At 35.3% G+C, this 21,400-nt stretch overlaps 1 protein-coding gene and 1 pseudogene across 4 annotated transcripts in view; both read left to right on the plus strand.

Moving 5' to 3' along the window:
* APLF (aprataxin and PNKP like factor) overlaps positions 1–21,400 on the plus strand; it is a 73,689-nt gene that overhangs the window by 16,378 nt on the left and 35,911 nt on the right. For all 4 annotated transcript variants that reach the window (XR_014148907.1, XM_081832087.1, XM_081832089.1 and 1 more), the window contains exons 3-5: positions 7,269–7,441; positions 14,976–15,123; positions 15,440–15,646. Coding sequence is in view for 3 of the 4 variants with exons in the window: in XM_081832087.1 (XP_081688213.1) it covers positions 7,269–7,441; positions 14,976–15,123; positions 15,440–15,646 (528 nt within the window). In the remaining variant the exon portion in view is untranslated. The remainder of the gene's footprint in view (positions 1–7,268; positions 7,442–14,975; positions 15,124–15,439; positions 15,647–21,400) is intronic.
* On the plus strand, positions 7,698–13,446 carry LOC102748630 (small ribosomal subunit protein uS2 pseudogene; annotated as a pseudogene).

Here is a 21,400-nt window from a genome sequence, read left to right on the forward strand (position 1 = left end):
TGACCCATCTTTGTATCTTTAGTATCTAGCATAATGCTGAGCACATAGTAGGTACTTAATTCATATTTGTGAATGCATGAAGAAATGCTGCAGTGAGAACTATACATGACATGTCTAAAAGTGGAGATATCATGAATTTTTACAAAATTATGTTATTCCTAGCACCTAAGTTCTTTTTTTTTTTTTTTTAAGATTTTATTTATTTGACAGAGAAAGAGAGAGAGAGAGAGCACAAGCAGAGGGAGCGGGAGAGGAAGCAGACTCCCTGCTGAGCAAGGAGCCTGATGTGGGGCTCGATCCCAGGACCCTGGGATCCTGACCTGAACTGAAGACAGACGCCTAACCCACTGACCCACCCAGGTGCCCCCTAGCACCTAATTTCTAACGCCATTTCAATGACCAACTGTGGCCTAAAATAAACAAGTTTGTTTTTATTGTTACTGAAGCACATTAAGGTAGAGAATATAGGAATCTCTAAATTCCCATCCTGCCTTCTCTGATAGATCATATCATTACTTTATATTTACTTTTTTTCAAAATAGTAATTATGGCAAATAATACACATGGCTCCTCAAGTGGAATACCTACAACTTAATACTACATTATTTAGATTTACTACTCTATCATTCATGTTAACGAAATGGAGAACTTCTAATGAGTACTTACTTTTGGAAAAGTGTAACATTTAAATAGTCCTTGATGATTAGATTTCTAGTTATTTTTGATACCAAAGCAGAGAATATCAGCCCTGCAAGTAGGTTTATAGGCTTTTCTAGATTTGCATTATTAGTATCCAAATCCTACTATGTATACATATATCATAGAAAATAAATCAATAAGCCAAGAGTATTCTTTATGCAACTTATAAAGACAGATCCTTGGTCAATACCTATAATTCTTGATGTTTTTGAAGCTTTGTTTTTGTTTCAAATAACATCTGAAAAATTTGTAGTAGCAGAAGAGTTGTAGACAATGACATGATCCATTTTGAGAACTCAGCACATTTATTTGTAAGCAAATTAATCAACTGAATTGTGAAAAATTGAATATTAGATTTTCTTTTTCCATTCTTATTTACTCAGTGCTAAGAAGAAACCCTTCTTATAACAAAAGTTACACGGCATTAAATTTTTTATGTATCAAAAGTAGGCCATTTGGGAAACCATCAGTTTAACTAATGCTTGAATATTGAAAAACTTACTTATATTTAGATTTTAAAAACTAGAATGTTTTCCAAATTGGCTTAATAAAGATGCTTAACTAGAGTTGTGTCTATACTTGGATGAAAAGTATTCAGATATATTTTGAACATCTATGATTATTCAAAAAAGTAGTAGTAACATAAAATAAGTATACTTATATTAAAATTTTGTTAATGAAAAATTCTCTCTTTGAGTTAAACTTTATTTTTTTGTGAAGTGGGTCAAATTTCTGCACAGGAGTTTAGTAATTTTTTAATTAAAAGAAGATATCTTTTCGAAAACATCCTTCTCCTTTACTTGGTCTTTAATTAGACTGTACTCATATAAAACAACTATATGAAGTCAACAAGTGTCTTTTGAGTATTAAACTGTGGTAGATACAAAATTAGAAGCTAGAGCAAAAATTCCTCATGAGATTATAAATATGAAACTAAAATTTGGTATAATATTGTTTATGCATACCTTTGTTTATACTTATCTTTTAAATATTATTTAATATAATTTATGAACTTTCTAGTAAATGTAACCTTATATACTTGGGAGAAAGATAAGTATTTTTTACCCTTTTCTTGGTAGCATTAGTTTTGACAATGTAGAATATCAAGGCTCTCTGGAGAATGCATAATTTTACATAGTCAGCAAGTTGTCAAATGGGAATTAGAACTCAGGTTCTTTGAAATCTGTGCAGTATTTTTTTTTTTTCATTATGTTTCCCAAGTCAGGATTCTTTTGCCATTTGCTATTCTCTTCTTTAAAAAAAAAATTCTTGAAGTTGAAAGTAACTTGATTTTTCTTCACAAGAAGTTCTGGTGCCTTCAGTTGGATAGAAGTTTACAACTGAAAGCACTCTTAGATTCAGTCTTATATATGTGGGAATTTGATTTGGGCCAGACCTGGCATTGCTTATTGGTGGACAAGAGGACTTTTCATCAATAAATGGTACTGGGAGAGTTTGTTATTTGCTTGTGGGAAAAAAATTAGATCCCTACCTCAAACCATACATACAAATCAGCTTTAGGTGGTTTAAATGTGAAAGTTAAAACTATAAAACTGTTAGATTATATAGGAAAAAAAAACCTTTGTGACCTTAGGGTAGAGAAGAGTTTTAAAATAAGCTATAAAAAGAAAGACTGAAAAAAATCCAATTACAGGGGCACCTGGGTGGCTCAGTCAGTTAAGCGTCTGCCTTCAGCTCAGATCATGGTCCCAGGGTCATGGGATCGAGCCCTGCATCGGGCTCCCTGCTCAGCGGAGAGCCTGCTTCTCCCTCTCCCCCTGCCTGCTGCTCCCCCTGCTTGTGCTCTCCCTCTCTCTCTCTGTCAAATAAATAAAGTCTTAAAAAAAATCCAATTACATTAAAATTAAGAACCTTTGCTTATCAAGGATTATAATGAAAATGGAAAATGTAACAGGAAGACGTTATTTAAAACACATATAATTGACAAAGGAATGATATCCAAAATATATAACAAATGCCTTCAATCAATGAGAAAAAGAGAAACAATCCAGTAGAAAAATGGGCTGAAGACTTGAGTGGCACATTATAGAATTGGAAATCTGACTGTTTAGTAAATATGATGAAGGTGCTCAGCCCTCTTATTAAGTAGAGAAATGTAATGAAACTGCAATGAGATACTAACACCCAACAGATTACAAAAACGAAAAGTCTAACAATTTCAAGTGTTGATGAGGATGTAGAACAAGTAGAATAGTTATAAAGTTTGGGTGGGAGCTTAAATGTTGCAGCCACTTTGGAAAATAGCTTGATACTATTTCCTAAAGATGAAGGCATGCATTCCCTACAAGCCAGACCTCACACACACATAAGTACCAATAGATGTGTATAAGAACCTGAAGAGCAAAATTGCTTATATCATAGCAGAAAACTAGACACAACATAAATTTCCATCAACAATGGAATTGATAAATATATTGTGATATATTCATTTAATGAAATATCCTACAACAGTGAAGACAAATTATAGTGAAAGCATGAAAAAAATGGATTAGAGTCAGGAACATGATAATGATAAAAGCAACCTTGGAAGAATATATACAGTATAGCTTCATTTACATAAGATTAAAAATTCTACAAAATAAATATTCACTGTCATAAACTTAGGTGATAAAACCATAAAGAAAATTTCCTAAGGAAGTGATAAACATAACAATTGGTATAATAATTACCTCTGAGGGAACTGAGAAGAGACAGGGATAGGGAAAGACTCAAAAGGGACATCAGAAGTTAATATACTTTTTCTGAAACTGTATGATGGGTCCACACATAATATCTAACCTGTATTAGGTTTTCTTTTTTTTTTTTAAGATTTTATTTATTTGACAGAGAGATTGAGAGTGAGCACAAGCAGGCAGAGCTGCAGGCAGAGGGAGAGGGAGAAGCAGACTCCCTGCTGGGCAGAGAGCCTGATGTGGGGCTCAATCCCAGGACCCTGGGATCATGACCTGAGCTGAAGGCAGACGCTTAACTGACTAAGCCATCCAGATGCCCTGTATTATGTTTTCAAAAAATTATTATGGAATCCTTATGACATGAAAAAGGTGTAGAGAATAGTACAGTGTGGTGCAGTTCCTTCCGTAACGCCAAACTACCAAACACTGGAAGACATGAAAAAGTGTATTTATTTTTAAGGAAATGTACAACTCTAGTACTAGAATTTGATTGTTCTTTTAGAACAATATTTAATTGGGTTTTGAATTTTATTCCATGAATTATTTACACCATGCCAGTTGAAGAAAAACTGCTTCTTGGACTTGGTGATGTATGCATAGGTCCTTTGCTTTATGTAATGCTTGATTTCTTGTTTATGTTAATGTAATTTCAACAAAACGCCTATCTCCTTGAAATAGATATATTTATTTATTCAGCTGTTTATTGTAGCTGTACCTTCAAGGTGCGATTTAGAGAAATTTAGAAAAATTCTAAACTGACCTTAATTGTGAATAGAAATGTTAAGGTCTTGAAAATAATGAGATAGATGAGCAACTTCTAATTCATTCATTTTACCTTTATGTGTGCTAAATATCATTTACTTTCTGTTCTCTAATAAGTCACAAATAAATTGATCTGCTAAAGCAGGCTATGTATACAACTGTGATAAAATTTTGAGAGAAGTTTTATTTTGAAAAGTTTTTGTAAAATTATTTAAATGAACTAGAGCAAATGTTTTGTTACAATCCTTCTGTAGGCTGTGTACTCCAAATTGTGTTTAAGTGATTAAATATTTTTCTGCTTTCCTTCAAATTAGAAATCCAATCAAATAGAAATGTAGCTTTGACAATGATAGATGAATGCGATTAGGGCATTTACTAATTTATACTTTTAAATTGGATGAATTTGTCTTTTTTTTCTCTAATACTTCCTTTTAAAAAAGACTCTAGCTCTCAGCAGTTCTTGGAAATAGTGTGTGAGGAGATAATGTTAGCTCATGAGGAGATGATGTTAGCTTTTTTGTGTGTCATTTAAATTTAATCTGTCTGGTATCAGCAGGGAGAAAATATGAAAGCAAATCGACAGTGTTGTCTATACATGATTGCATCACCAGTGGTTAGTTATGTCCTCCGGGTAAATTCATAGCTGTCAATGCTTTTATTTCATTTTAAGAAAATCTTACTCTTGGGTGCCTGGGTGGCTCAGTTGGTTAAGCGACTGCCTTCGGCTCAGGTCATGATCCTGGAGTCCTGGGATCGAGTCCCGCATCGGGCTCCCTGCTCAGCAGGGAGTCTGCTTCTCCCTCTGACCCTCCTCCCTCTCATGCTCTCTGTATCTCATTCTCTCTGTCTCAAATAAATAAATAAAATCTTTAAAAAAAAAAAAAAGAAAATCTTACTCTTTTTGGTTCTTGGATGATTGAGGGAGTAGTTCTATAACTACAGATAAATTGCAAAGGATTAGATACATTTTTTGCCACTTAATGTTAATCCTCAAAATATACATCTTTGAGTGACTGTGTTTTTTCTTTGCCCCAATAAAATTCCCGAGTTGTGATTGTTTTTCTTCCTATGAAATTATGAGTGTACTTGGAAAATAGCTATAAAATACTACAGTAGCTCTTGAAGTGCATATAGTTGCTTTTTGTTTTTGTTTCTTTATAGAGGGAGAGGGGGCAGGGGGCAGAACAAGAGGGAGGAAGAGAATCTTAAGCAGGCTCTATGCCCAACATGGAACCTAACACGGGGCTTGATCTCATGACTCCGAGATCGTAACCTGAGCTGAAATCAAGAGTCGGATGTTTGATCGACTGAGCCACTCAGGTGCCCTGAAGTATACATAGTTTGACAGATTTAAAAAACTTATTCAATTAGTAATATTTATTTAGGTTTAAGTTATGGGATCAAATATTAGATTAGTTATAGGAATGTCATTTTTGCTCTTGGTTCTGGAATCCCCTGTATGAACAATTTTAGGAAAAGAAAAAGATGATCATGGACCATATACGTTGATTCACTTTCTCTTTGGATTTGCTAAATACCTAATATTTCACCACTTAAAATTTAAATGTTAAGTACATTCAACTGAGTAAAAAATACTGAAAGTGAATGTTTCTTTGACTTTGGGTTTGTGATGCCTTATTAAAGGAATGTAATTAGTTTCCTTTTTTAAAAAGTATTTTACTTTTTCTACCCTTAGAATATTATGCCTTTGTATTTAACATCTTGGCCTTCGAAAATTTAGGACTATTGTTATTTAATGTTGTTTAGAGATTCATCTGAATCTTTAAAATACTTATGAATAAGAGCATGGTCTTATCTTAGCGTATTAGAAGCAAACCTCATTTATAAAATATTTCAAGGTTTAGGCAGAAGCTATGGTATTTCTGTCCTGACTCTTGTCCCTCCTGCTGCTCAACATTCCTGACTCTGATGATTGTGGTATACTCAAGGAAAAGGAGGCTTCATTTAAAAGTCCAAGGAATAACAGGGAACAATTTCCAAGCCCAGCAGTGTGCACAAGCTCAGAATCTGGTGGTTTGTCCTGGCTCGAAAACTCTAGCCATGAGCCAGAGCCACTCTGAGAGATAAATTAGGGGTGGTTGATAGCTAACGAAAGGTTTCTAAACATTAAGTTTAAATTATAACTTGATTTTTAAAAATCAAACATTCACAGTTCTTTTCAGCAATATGGTGTTACATAAATATGGTATTCCATAGCATGTCCATTCTTACGAAGTCTTGTGTATAGTTTGTAAAATAACTCTGACCTATAAAATAATTGCCTACCAAATTTACATAGTCTCTGTTTTAAATTTCTATTTCTACTCTTTATCTCCAAATTTTATTTCACTCCTTTCTTTTAACAGATTTAAAGGAAATAGAAATGTTTTCAATTGCAGATACACATAGGAAGGATTTATGACCAGATCCTCATGAAGTTAAATTGCCAGAACTGGATAGATTATATTCATTATAGCTTTCAACCTTGTCTTTTTTTTTTTTTTTTAATTTGGGCATGTAGGCAACAGTGCTTATTTTTTTTTGGCGGCTTTTGTTTTAACGCTTCCTTTTCTATATTAGTCTATGTTAGAAAACTCCTAGGTGAGGAGGAGCAAAAGCAATCGAAACAAGCTATGTTGTTTGCTTGAGAGATTTGATCAAAGTCTCTCTTCCTGTAATATCTCATTTTTTAATCACACTAAGAATTTACTAGGGGAAAATAAGTATAAAAGAAGCTAGCCGTTTCCAAGGGATTAGTGAATTATGGATATGAAAGTTGGGGGACTCAGTTTCCAAACTGAGAATTATTTTTCATGTTTCTCTTTCCAATGTCTGATTGTCCCTCTTAAGCAAAGCAGAAATATCTTTTAACCAGCTAATTGATAACTTTGCTTTTTTCTTTGATTCCTACAAAAGTGGGAGGTGTATTTTAGCTCTTTTTCCTTTTTTATGTATAGATAATAATTATTGTACTTATAAGTGCCAGATTTATTAGACTTAAGTCTGAGTTGGAATGAAATTGTTTTGATACCCAAATTTTGGATCAGTTCGTGTTAAGTTGTATTTTTCTCATAATGTAGAATTACACCACTGTATTCTTTTTTTATTTGTTAGATACACGCAAATCCATGTTTTTATCAGTCTTCCGAGAAGAGCCAGCTCTTACCATTGAAGAGAAATCTATGGTGCTGGTTGAATCCTGGAGACAGTTTTTCTTTGCTAGTCGACAAATACATATTCTGTGTTTTCTCTACACACTCTGAAACAGAAATGGAATGTACTTTAAGGTAAGATTGCCTGTGCTCTCTCTCTGTCAAATAAAAAAAAATCTTAAAAAAATTTTTTTTAATAAATTTTGAAAAAATGGTAATTGTAACCTAATTCCTCAGCCATCCACAAATGCTTCAGTAAAAACCATTCTAGGATTAAACTATGTTGGCAGTATAGGAGTTACATGGAGTGTGTGTGGTATATATGTTTGTTATGTTTCTCTAGGAAAAATTTGACATTAGAAACCTACACCTCAATAGTGATTGCTCGCATATGTGGTATCCTTTTACCATCGTGTTCAGAATGTATTTTCTATCTAATAGTAACCAGGATAGGTAATTTGAAACCAACTACATTTTCTTAATCTTTTCTTTTAGCTTTTTAAATTGTATTAAGGTATTATTAACCCCTCTGGCTTAGACTACACTCACATAACTCCTCTTTCTTATAAAAATAACAGAAAATATAGAATTGGGAAAATGAGGTATTATAATAAACATCTAATATAAAGTTAATACTCTAGTTTTGTTGAGGCAGTCATTAGCAGATTATTGCCACTCTTTCAGCTTTTAAATTATAGTCTACATAAACTGGACTTATAGAAGTAGATGGACAAAAGTATACAGAATGTGTTCTGTGATTACAGTAATATTAAATTAAAAATCAGTGACAGTAGGGGTGCCTGGCTGGCTCAGTTTGTAGAGCATGCGACTCTTGATCTTGGGATTGTGAGTTTGAGTCCCATGTTGGGCATAGAGATTACTTAAAAAAATCAGTAACGATAAAATAGAAAAATCTCCAAAAATTTGACATTAAATAGCACATTTCTAAGTAACTCTTAGGTCAAAGAGAATCACAAGGGAAATTAGAAAACATTTTGAACAAAATAATACTGAAAACAACATAAAAATTTGTGAGATGAAGCCAAAGTAGTTCTTAGAGGGAAATTTATATTAAATGCTTGTATTAGAAGAGAAGAAAGCTATAAAACCAATGATCTTTGTTTCTACTCTAAGGAGACAGGCAGACAGGAGCAAATTAATCCCAAAGCAGATAGAAAAAAGGAAATAAGAATAAGATTAGAAATCAGTGACATAGAAAATAGACAAATAACAAAGAAAATCAACAAAGCCAAAAGTTGGTTCTTTGAAAAGATTAATTAAATGTAAACCAAAATGAAAAAATACAAATTATCAATATCAGGAATGGAAGAGAGTATATTACTAGGAATTTTACAGACCTTAAAAGAATAACGAAGAAATATTATTTAAAGCTTTATGCCAGCAAACTTGACAGCCTAAATGAATGGATACATTCCTCTGAAAACATAATTTACCAAAACTAATATAGGAAGAAATAGAAAATTGGGTGAATTTTATATTAAAGAAATTGAGGTCACAATTTAAGAATTTTCCATAAGAAACTTCACTAGTGAGTTCCATTAACTTTCTTTTTTTTTTTTTTTAAAGATTTTATTTATTTATTCATGAGAGACAGAGAGAGAGACAGAGGCAGAGGGAGAAGCAGGCTCCCCGCAGAGCAGGGAGCCCGATGCGGGACTCGATCCCAGGACCCTGGGATCATGACCTGAGCTGAAGGCAGACGCTTAACCGACTGAGCCACCCAGGCGTCCCCCATTAACTTTCAAGAAAGAAATAATACCAATATTGTGTCTTTTTTCCCCCCAAATAGAAGAAGAAACTTCCATAATCCTCATACCAAAAGCAGACAATAACATTATAAGAAAACTAGACCAGTATTCTCATAAAAAATACTTCTAAGTCAAATCCAGCAATTTGTAGAAAGGGTAATACACTATAACCAAGTGGAATTTGTCTGAGGAATGCAAGGTGGATTTATGAGATAAAAATCAATGCAATTTGCTATAGCAGATTGAAGAACTGTCATTTCAACAGATACATAAAAATAGTTTTGACAAAATTCAACACCTGTTTGTGATTAAAAAAAAAAACAAACCTCTGAGAAATCTAGAAAAAGAAGGAAACTTCCTTTCTATCTAAAAACTTAACAGTCAAGTTTTGGAAGTTCTCTCCCTAAGATTGGGAACAAAACAAAGATGCCATTTTGTACAACTTCTATTCAACATTTATCGGAGGTCCTAGCCAGTCCAGGAAGGCAAGACAAAGAAGTAAAATGCATCAGATTGGAAAAGAAGAAGTAAAACTGTCTTTATTTGCAGATGATAGGATTGTGGATTTAGAAAATTCTCAAGTATCTACCTAAGAAGCAAGGCACAAAACAGTATCTATTGTGTGATTACGTTTATATTATGTTCTATAATAAGCAAACGAATCTGTAGTGATAGAAATCCAGTCAGTGGTTATTTCCAGGGACACAGGAAAGCTTTTTGTGGTGATGGACATATTCTGTGTCTCAGTAAGGGTGTAGGTTACATGGATGTATGCAATTGTTAAAACTGACCAAATCGTGTGCTTCAGATCTGTGTATTTCAGTAAATATAAATCACATCTACAATTTATTAAGCTAGTAAATGAAAAGAAATTATGTGAGGAAATGGGTTTTGATTTCAGTTAAATGAAATTCAGTAACTGTCGCTTGCAACTTTACATATCTTCCTCTTCTTTTTTCTCTTATCACACATGTAGAAAGAATGCTGTTTTTTTTTTTTAAAGATTTTATTTATTTATTTGACAACGAGAGAGTGAGAGAGAGAGAGAGAGCGAGCAAGCACAAGCAGGGGGAACGGCAGGCAGGGGAGAAGCAGGCTCCCTGCTGAGCAAGGACCCCGATGCGGGGCTCGATCCCAGGACCCTGGGATCATGACCTGAGCCGAAGGCAGCCGCTTAACTGACTGAGCCACCCAGGCGCCCCGAAAGAATGCTGTTTTTAACCAGCTGTTGAAATGAGAAATATAAAGAACTAATTTTTCTGTTACAGTAAATTTCCACAGTGGAATTATATAGTTTTTTAAAAAATCAGGAAAATATTGCACATCTCTATAAAACAAAATAGTCATTGCCTCAAAATTTAGAGTATTATATGTCAACTTTATATTTTTAAAAATTTTATTTATATCCATTCAAATAAGCTTGTCCCCTTAACATGAAAGACCAGTGCTGTACCTTAAATAAATGAGATTGTGGGATGACTGAATTTTGAGTGTTTTTAGTATGGATAAAAGTAAGAATACAACCCACTTCAGCAGCACTGTACTTTTTTAGGCTCTTATGAGTAATATATCTGGTGTATTGTTGCTGTGAAGCTATGTGTTGAAAGAGGTAGTAAATATTTTGCATATGTTTTGGTAAATTGTGTGCCTGGGTTAGGGTAACCAAATTAATTGTGTTATTTTATATTTAAAAAACCTGTGTGCTTTGTGGCAGTGGTTGGGTCCCTGATGCCATTATAAATTTTTTCTTCCAACCAGTTGTGAATATAAGAAAGATCTGAACAACAAAACAGCAACAATAAAAACTGAGAAAACAAAAGCTTGCCATTTCTTCCACTTTTCATTTTACTGATGTCATAATGTTTTCATGTAGTAGTTAGATTCTGTATAAGAAGTCCCATTTATAACCAATTCCATGGGACCGTATGGGTCTGTTCATATCAGCTCTCATCAGTTTGTTCATTTCTCACTCTTTTCTGTATATATTTCTGTGAAATCATTCTGTTAGAAATACCAAAACCCATACTTTTTCGAGAAGTCAAAGTAAGAGAAAACCAAATTAAAAAAAGATTAAACACTTAGTTTTATATATATATATATTTTTTTTATTTGAGAGAGAGAGTGAGAGAGAGAGAGAGAGAGCACCAGATGGGGGAGTGGGAGAGGGAGAAGCAGACTCCCTGCCGAGCAGGGAGCCCGATGCGGGACTCGATCCCGGGACTCCAGGATCATGACCTGAGCCGAAGGCAGTCGCTTAACCAACTGAGCCACCCAGGCGCCCTAGTTTTATATTTTAGTTAATTAAATTATGGCATATTTCATTCAGAAGCACCAACATTAATTTTGCATTCTTTTACCTCCCCAATAGTGGATGCTCATCAAGTGTTGGGTTCTTAAATACATGAATGAAATATTGTATAACACTTTGTTTTTGATCTGAATTTTGTATCTGAATTTCACTGATGAAGAAGTACAACATTGTCTCTCTAGGGAGATTATTTCCTTTAAGACACTGTTGAGAAAAGTACAGTAAATCTTATGTCATACAAAGTTTTTTTTCAAATTGTTAAAGTTCTTAATTTTTAAGTTTCATATAAAAAGCTAATTTTAATCACTTTAATTTTGAACAAAACAATAAAATGATGAAAATGCCATTATAGTATGATAATATGCATGTTTAGAATTGATTTATGATTTTTAAAACTTATTTCTAGATCCAGTTCATATATGTTAGTTGCATATTTTATATTAAAGATAAGAATATTTATATTTAAATTTAATTTGGAGTATATTTTTAAGATTTAAGAATAACTTAATTGCTAAGTCTTTAAAAAGAAGAAAAGAGTTTTCTACACTACCTAGGGAAGGGTCACTATGGTGTTGTTCTGCATGAATGCCCTGGGGGATACCTAGCACCACTCACAGCCACCAGAACAAGCTTCCTGCTGGAGTGAGGGATTCCTCTCATAACTTAAAGGGAAATTTTCACAATATCTGGAGCCCTTGATCTCCTGCAAATGAAGGAGGAGGATGTCCTCAAATTCCTTACAGCAGAAACCCACTTTGTTGGCAACAACCTTGACTTCCAAATGGAACAGTATATCTAAAAAGGAAAAGTGATGGCATCTTCATCATAAATCTGAAGAGAACCTGGGAGAAGCTTCTACTGGCAGCTCGTGCCATTGTTGCCATTGAAAACCCGGTTGATGTCAGTGTCATATCATCCAGGAATACTGCCCAATGAACTGAAGTTTGCTGCTGTAACTGGAGTCACTCCTATTGCTGACTGCTTCACTCCTGAAACCTTCACTAACCAGATCCAGGCAGCTTCTGGTGATAACTGATCCAAGGGCTGATCCTCTCACAGAGGTGTCTCATGTTAACCTGCCTACCTACCACTGCTCTGTGTAAGACAGGCCCTCCTCTGCACTATGTGGACACTGCCATCCCTTGCAACAAGGGAGCTCAATAGTGGGTCTGATGTGGTAGATGCTAACGTGGGAAGTTCCGTGCATACGTGGTACCGTTTCCTGTGAACACCCTTGGGAGGTCATGCCTGATTTCTACTTCTACAGAGATCCTCAAGAGATTGAAAAGGAAGAGCAGGCTGTTGCTGAAAAGGCTATGACAAACGAGGGATTTCAGGGTGAACAGACTGCTCCAGCTTCTGAGTTCACTACTACTCAACACGAAGTTGCAGACTGGTCTGAAGGCGTGCAGGTGCCCCCTGTGTCTATTCAGCAGTTTCCTGCTGAAGACTGGAGCACTCAGCCTGCCAATGAAGATTGTCTGCAGCTCCCACTTCTCAGGCTACTGAATGGGTAGGAACAACCACCGAGTGGTCTTAAGGTGCTCTTCCACAAAGGCAAACAAAATGGAAATAAGGTTGATGGAAAATAAACAGTTTCTAAAAGTTGGAAAAAAAAAAAAAAGAGTTGGAGGATTCACACTTCCCAATTTCAAAACCTACTACAAAGCTACAGTAATGAAGATAGTATGGTACTAGCATAAAGAAAGACATATAGATCAGTGAAATAGAATTGAGGGTCCGGAAAAGCCCTTACATTATGGCCAACTGATTTTTGACAAGATTGCCAGGACAATTAAATGGGAGAAACAATAGTCTCTTCAACAAATGGTGTTGAGACAACTGGATATCCATTTGCAAAAGAATGAAGTTAGACTCCTACCTCACACCATATAAAAATGGACTTAAAATGGATCAGAGACCTAACTATTAGAGCTAAAACTGTGAAATTCAGAAAAAACACAGGTATAGATCTTTGTGACTTTGGATTAGGCAGTGGTTTTTTGATATAACACCAAAAGCACAGAATGTGGTACAAATGGATTTATATGATTTGTAGCCTTTTTCTTTTTTGCATTTTTTAAATTTTATTATGTTAATCACCATACATTACATCATTAGTTTTTGATGTAGTGTTCCATGATTCATTGTTCGTGTATAACACCCGGTGCTCCATTCAATACGTGCCCTCTTTAATACCCATCACCAGGCTAACCCATCCCCCCACCCCCTCCCCTCTAGAACCCTCAGTTTGTTTCTCAGAGTCCATAGTCTCTCATGTTTTGTCTCTCCCTCCAATTTCCCCCCTTCATTTTTCTCTTCCTACTATCTTCTTTTTTTTAAACATACAATGTATTATTTGTTTGAGAGGTACAAGTCTGTGATTCAACAGTCTTACACAATTCACAGCACTCACTGTAGCACATACCCTCCCCAATGTCTATCACCCAGCCACCCCATGCCTCCCACCCCCCACCACTCCAGCAACCCTCAGTTTGTTTCCTGAGATTAAGAATTCCTCGTATCAGTGAGATCACATGATACATATCTTTCTCTGATTGACTTATTTCGCTCAGCATAACACCCTCCAGTTCCATCCACGTCGTTGCAAATGGCAAGATTTCATTCCTTTTGATGGTTGCATAATATTCCATTGTATATATACACCACATCTTCTTTATCCATTCATCTGTCGACAGACATCTTGGCTCTTTCCATAGTTTGGCTATTGTGGACATTGCTGCTATAAACACTGGGGTGCATGTACCCTTTCGGATCCCTACATTTGTATCTTTGGGGTAGATACCCAGGATTTGTAGCCTTTTGTGGTTGGCTTCTTTGAGATTCATCCATTTTGTTGTATATCAGTGGGTTATTCCTTTTTATTTCTGAGTAGTATTTCCATCTATATTTTCAAATGTTCAAAAAAGTACATTTGTTGGATTGTCTCTATGTATATGTAATGAATAGTAATCCATCAACTTTGGATGATCTTCCTGCACTTTGCAGCAAGTGGGAGGTAGTTGGTTCTGCTAGTATGTTCCACATATGACCATGGATGTTCCTGTGTCAGAACAGTTAGCTTCCGACTGGACTACAGGTTTGGGGAGATTTCACAAATGGCTATACTGGCTAGAACTCCAGTAGCAGCTACGTGTGAGCATGACATCAGGATTTTATTTTTTTCTTCAAAAGCCATACTAGCTTATTTGATATTCTTGCAGTTTGCATTTTCTCTTTGGGTGCTGGGTGGGGATCTTAACTTTTATGGGCTATCTGGACAAATACTGAGTAAGGACACAGCTCTTAAGCCTTAAGAGAGATGGCTACTACCCATCTCATAAGTACCTAGTGGTTTCTAGGCCGATCACTTGGAAAGATAAATGTATTTTATGCTGATACAATGAGCAGAAGATGAAGAACATATTTTAGTCTATATATTTTATTCTAATATGCTATCATCTGCTTTTTTGTCTTGCTAAGGCCAAGAAAAGAAGCACAATTCATTAGTTAGATGTACTTGGGAGAATCACATTTATAATGACATGGTATGATAAAAGTGTTTTAAATGATTTTTTATTTTGTTTTGTAGAAATAGTCAGATGCTTGATGAAGATAATATACTGAATGAAACACCAAAATCTTTCTCAGTTCACTCGCCTGATGAGACAACTCGTGCCCCACAACTGGAAAGAAGCACAGAAATAGCTAAGACCCAAACTACTTCTGCAAATAGTGAGGTCAGAAATTTAAGATCTCATCCATCTGTAACATATTCCTTATTTCAAGGAGAGAAAAGACAACTGAAATTGGCCATATCATGACAATATTACTGGCATTGCTGTTTTTAGGTTAAGCTGTACAGACTACCACCCTAGTCCACCATGTCAACTGATAGAGATAATGAATTTCTTTCCTTGAGAAATTTGAATAATTCAGTCCACACTTGCAGATAGGTTTTTTTTTAATGGTAGTTTCCTGCAAAGTAAGTAATTTTACAGTTTCATTAAGGCTGCATGATTATTTTTAGTAATTAATATATAGGTGCCTTTTTAGTGTTTCCTAGGTGAATGTAGAGACCTCAGTAAGCAACAGTCAAACCCTGCACAGAGGAGAAGAATCCTTCCAGCATGGATGTTAACAGAAAATCTCAGTGATCAAAAACTTTCAGCACCAGTCAGCAGCGGGGGTAGGTTTTGTTTTGAAAACATTAAGCAGAATTTGGAAGTTTTTCTGAAGAAATGGAGACAGACTAGTGGTTGTGTAAGTGTATCACTTAGCCTAACATTTTTTTTAGATGTGTGTATGAAGTTTAACCTAAAAATTAAGCTATTATGTTATGTCATTTATCATACACCATCCTGCTAATTACCTTTTGATTTATGTGCTGGACTTATATTAATGTAGATTTTTCAAACATACCTGTTGGTGTCATGTCAGTGATAACAGGTCAGCACAGTAAGAGCTTTCTAAATTAATTTAATTAAATAAAAAACTGCCAGGCACACACTATTACGTGCTAGAGGATTCAAGAGGACCTCTGTCCCAGCACAGCTCACTGTCAAGGCAGATAGCACAGTGATTTATGCCAGCTGTTGGGCATTCCCATTGATTCGAGATTGTGAAAACGTTTACTGCATTGTCTTAGTCTTTTATTTGCAACTTTGTAGCCATCTTGGGTTTAGTTTCTATTGACTGCTTGTTTTCTTTTATATGGGTCACATTTTCCTGTTCTCAAGTTTAGTAACTTTCAATGGGATATTGGATGTTATGAATGATACAGAGATTTTTTTATTTTATGTTCCTCTGAATAAATATTTTTGTTTAATAGCGATTAATTTGGCCTAATGGGCAATCTTCTTCTAATAGGCAACTAATTCAGACCCTGACCTCTATTGCCCCTGTTGTGGTCAGCAGCCACAGCCTCTGCTTAGTTCTAGCAGCTCCTAGCTGCTGCTTGTCCTTGCACGTGTGGCTCAGCAGCCAGTGAAGGACTTGGGTCAGTTTTATATGTAAATTTTAGTTCATGGCCCTCTGAGGCTTCCTTCCTCTCAGTATTTTATCCCTAACTTTCTACTTGCTCTACCAAGCCTCAAAAGTCTGTCCTCTGACCAGTTAAACCAATAAGGCTGCTTTCTGCCACCTGTGGATTGGGAGATGCCCTGGGTTGGTTGGGGGTGGGGAGCCACAAATTCACAAACCTCACAGGTTATACTTAATTTTTTTGGTTCTGCCTTTTTCATCACTCTGCAGTGCCTTCAAACAGTTGTTTTTTTAATATTTTGCCAAAATTTATACTGGTTTTATTTGGGATGATTAATTCAGTCACACTACTCTGCCATTTTACCCCAAGCACAATTGAATATGTACTGTAGTTGAATGTTACTGTTCTCACTGCTTCTCATACTCAGTATAGTGGTCATAGAAGCAGTCTCAAGATTTTGATCCCATATGTTATATACAAAATATTCCTTATTTAATTCTAGTTTGGAATTTAGTAGGATCAGAGTGACCTCTTGGGAAAAGTAGGTTATATATTATATATTGTGAAAGATGTAATCTGGAGAATTTTCATATATAAACCCAAGATTTCCTGGTAAGAGTTTTATTCCAGTACAGTGGTTTTCAAACCTCCACCACCCATCATTACATGTGTAACATTTTTATCAGTAACATTTCTCATTAAGCGATGTAATTTCTCAGTTTGCCGGAAGGAAATGGGGAGTGATGAATGGTCGTGGAGAGGGGGCGGGCACTTTCTCTCAGTAGACCAGTTTCTCTAATATAGGAAGAAGAACTTCAACTGACCAAAAATTGGACCAATGTCAACTGCCTCCCTGCAAGCAAGTCCTTTTCTTTCAGAGTTGTTCTGCGTGGTAGCTGCTTCTGTGCTACCACTATTAGATTGCTTATAATAGTCCAAAATACATTTTGCTTCAAATTAAAAATAACTATTAACTTTTACTAGCCAGATGTACCATGTAAAATATGAAGCACCTTTTGAGTACTTCACCTTAAAAATGCAAAGGATAGCAATTTGCCATTGATTTGGACAAGAATATTATATAATACCTGATGTACTTAAAATGCTAAAGCTTAAAATAAGATAGAAAAATCTTTGTGGATTCTGGCATGTCTTCTTTCTTATAAGCAGACTTTGGAGGTACTTGTAAGAGCGAACTTAGGTTACTTGATTCCTTTAGAGACTGAAAGAGTTAGAAATACACATAGGACAGTTCAGCGCTTGAATCCAGCTAATTAAAAGTCAAAATAATTTGACTTTTTCTGCCGTGTACTTTATTATTATTGTTGTTGTTGTTTTATTTGTTTAAGTAATAAATCATCCAGGTCAATAGACCAATGTTAGAGATTTTAAAAAACCAATTTCTAGGATGCATTTTGGACTCATTTAGAAGTAGGTTACTTTCTTACGTCTTTTGCAGCTTTAGTACTATACTTTGTTCATTGATATCTATTTAGATTATCTGATTAACTTGATATTTTAGAACCCTTTGTATCATTAGGTACAGAACAGATAACGTGAACTGATGTTAAATGACTTATCTAGGATCGTGTACTAAAGGCCAGAGCCGTAACTGAAGACCTAGATCAGTCTGACTTCAGAGCCCATGCCCTGAGCTGTGACACTATACAGCCACCTAAATTTACCCTTTCTCTGTTGTGGTGTTTTTATTCTTTTCTGTTTTAATATGCCCTTGCATTCTCTCCTAGGTCTTTTCTCGTTTAACTCTTGGCTTCATCCTTAAATGTATCTGAATATTTGCTGTGATCAGGCTGTCCCTTTTGTTTTTCAGCCAGTATAGTTCTAGTTTATTTTCTGGGTCCCCAGATACTAGCCATTGGATGTTATCATGAGTTTCTCAGGCCTGGGCTAAAATTTTCTCCATGTCCCTTAGTGATTCGCAAGTGAATATATTTGGGCATGGGCTTTCTGATCTTCTCTTCTCTTCTCTTGGCTTCCAGTCATCTCTGTTCCCTTAGCCTTCTAGGCTCTAGGACAAGTTATAATTCCTGGGCTATGACACTCATGTTAGATTGCAGAAGGAGCTTTTAATTTTTTTTTTTTTAAGACTTTATTTATTTGACAGAGAGAGACACAGCGAGAGAGGGAACACAAGCAGGGGGAGTGGGAGAGGGAGAAGCAGGCTTCCCGCCGAGCAGGGAGCCCGATGCGGGGCTCGATCCCAGGACCCTGGGATCATGACCTGAGCCGAAGGCAGACGCTTAACAACTGAGCCACCCAGGCGCCCCGGAGCTTTTAAATTTTTAAATCATGCTACTCTGTAGTACGCTTCTTCTCCCATCTTCTAACCCTCCAACATGGAGTCGTGAAAAGTGGCACATGCTGAAAAAGGTTGAAGTAGTCCCCAAATCATCGTTTGCATTTAATTTTGTACTGAATATTTTCCACATGACCACTCAGTGCAGACGATAAATACTGAACTGACATTCTGTTAATTTGACTGTAGCTTAAATTTTACTTAAAGTGCTGGTTATTCTGTTTACTTTATTTCCAGCAGCCCTGCTAAATTATCTAATTAATTCTCATAGTTTTTAAGTCTCTCAGATTATCTAGCTGTACAGTCATATCTACAAAATTATAATAATTTTGGCTCTTCTGCTCTATCTACTGCCTTTTTTTTTTTTTTTAAGATTTTATTTATTTATTTGACAGAGAGAGACACAGCAAGAGAGGGAACACAAGCAGGGGGAGTGGGAGAGGGAGAAGCAGGCTCCCCGCAGAGCAGGGAGCCCGATGTGGGGCTCGATCCCAGGACCCTGGGACCATGACCTGAGCCGAAGGCAGCCGCTCAATCGACTGAGCCACCCAGGCGCCCCATCTATCTACTGCCTTTAAAAAATTTTATTTCATGAACTAGACTGTATAAATTTTAAATAAAAATGGATAAAATTGGTAGCTCTATCTTCTTCCCGATTTTAATAGGGATTCTATTAGTATTTCAGCATTAAAATGATTGGTACTCAGTTCTGATTCTCTTACCATGTTTTGGATGTTTTCTTTTTTCATTTTCTTATTTTTCCTTCAGGAATAACTATTGAATTCTTTGGCAAATTTTTTGGTGTAAATATAGTCCTGCAAAGGGGTGGATGGGGGTTGGAAGCAGCGGAGGGCATAGGCAAGCAGTGGGGTGGGGCGCTGGGCTAAAAAAGATAAAAGGAAAAAAAGAAATAGTCCTGCATTTTCACCTGTCAGTGTAATTAGTGATGTTGGTAGATTTCCTAATGTACACCACACTTGGGTTCCTGGAATAAGTCAATTTGTCATGATGGCTTATTATTTTTAAGCTCTGTTAGATCAAAGTTGCTGATATTTAGTTTAAAACATTTGTGTCTGTATTCATAAGTGCATAGTGTTTTCCTCCATGGGTGCCATCTATGTCAGATTTTAGCATTGAGCTATGTGGGTATTGTATACAATGAACTAGGAGATTTTTCCATATATGCTCAAGGACAGTTTGAATAATAGGAATACCTGTTCCTTTAGAGAATCTTTTTATATCACAATCTGGGCCTGGTTCCTACTTTTAGTAGCTGATAGTTCTAGCATGGGAATAGGTAAGTTAGACCAGTAAAAAATGAATGAAACACCCAGAAACAGATCAAATTAACACATAGTTAATATATTAAAAATTATCAGTTCAAATTGATAGGGAAAGGAATTTTATTATTTTTATATCATATTATATTTATTATTATTATAAATGATGTTGGGAAAATTAGCTTTCCATTTGAAAGAAAACAATATTAGAGCGCTACCTCATACCATATTCTTAAATTTTTATTGAATTAATAATCTTAATGTAGAAATTAAAACTATTAAGGCATTTGAAGAAAATATGAGAATGATATTTTTATTACTTCTGGGAGGCTTTCTTAAGATGATAGAGAGCCTGGAACCATCAGGGGAAAATTGACAAGGTGCATTTACGTTAAAAATGAAAAGAAAAAAAATCTGTGTGCAGAAGACACTATAAACAAACCAGAGGCAAGTAGCAGACTGGCAAACCTACTGGGAGATAATATCTGTCACAATTACAAAACATAGAAGGTTAACAATTGTTTACTTAGTAACAAAAAGGAAGGTAAAACTCAGAAATTTTGGACATAGTATATGACATACTACAGAAGAATAAATACAAATAGGCAATAAATATATGACTACTTCGCCAGTCTTTCTTACATATTTAAATATACAACGCTCTTTGATCTACAAATTCTAATTCTACGTGTTTATCCCACAAGAATAATAGCATTTATAGTTTTAATCCGTGTGTGTTTACACATATGTATTTGTAGGTATATTTGGTTAACCTTAGCAAGTTGTGAAGGATACACTTCAAATTGTTAATATAACTGTTAGGGTAGTTCTTTTGGAGGATAAAGTTGGATGGATGTGATTGTAATGACATGTGTATAGTGTAGCTATCTGTCATTCATGCACTGTTAATGTAATGGCTCATATAAGTAAATGCAACTAGTGATATTAAAAATAAAGTGATTTGTTTTAACAGATTTTCTTTTATATTACAGTCATTTAACTGTACCTATTCTGGATATAGAAAAATATTTGGTATGCCAGATTTGAAGATTGTTATGAACTAATTAAGCTATTTTATTTACTCTTTTAAAGAGCAGTTTACAACAATATCAAAATGGCTTCTTCCTATGCAAAAAGAAATTAGCTCTGGTCCTTAGAAGGAATATTTGTAGTACAGAACTTGGAATTTTGAAGAATATTTTAAATATATATTTTTAATTTTGTGATTTATTTTATTTTATCTTATTATGTTATGTTAGTCAGCATATAATACATCATTAGTTTTTGATGTGGTGATCCACGATCCTTTGTTTTTGTATAACACCCAGTGCTCCATGCAGTACGTGCCCTCCTTAATACCCATCACCGGGCTAACCAATCCCCCCTTCCCTCTAAAACCCTGTTTGTTTCTCAGAGTCCATAGTCTCTCATGGTTC

The sequence above is a fragment of the Leptonychotes weddellii genome, chromosome 10 (assembly GCF_054177405.1).
Source record: "Leptonychotes weddellii isolate Sample4059 chromosome 10, ASM5417740v2, whole genome shotgun sequence".
Lineage (NCBI taxonomy): Eukaryota > Metazoa > Chordata > Mammalia > Carnivora > Phocidae > Leptonychotes > Leptonychotes weddellii.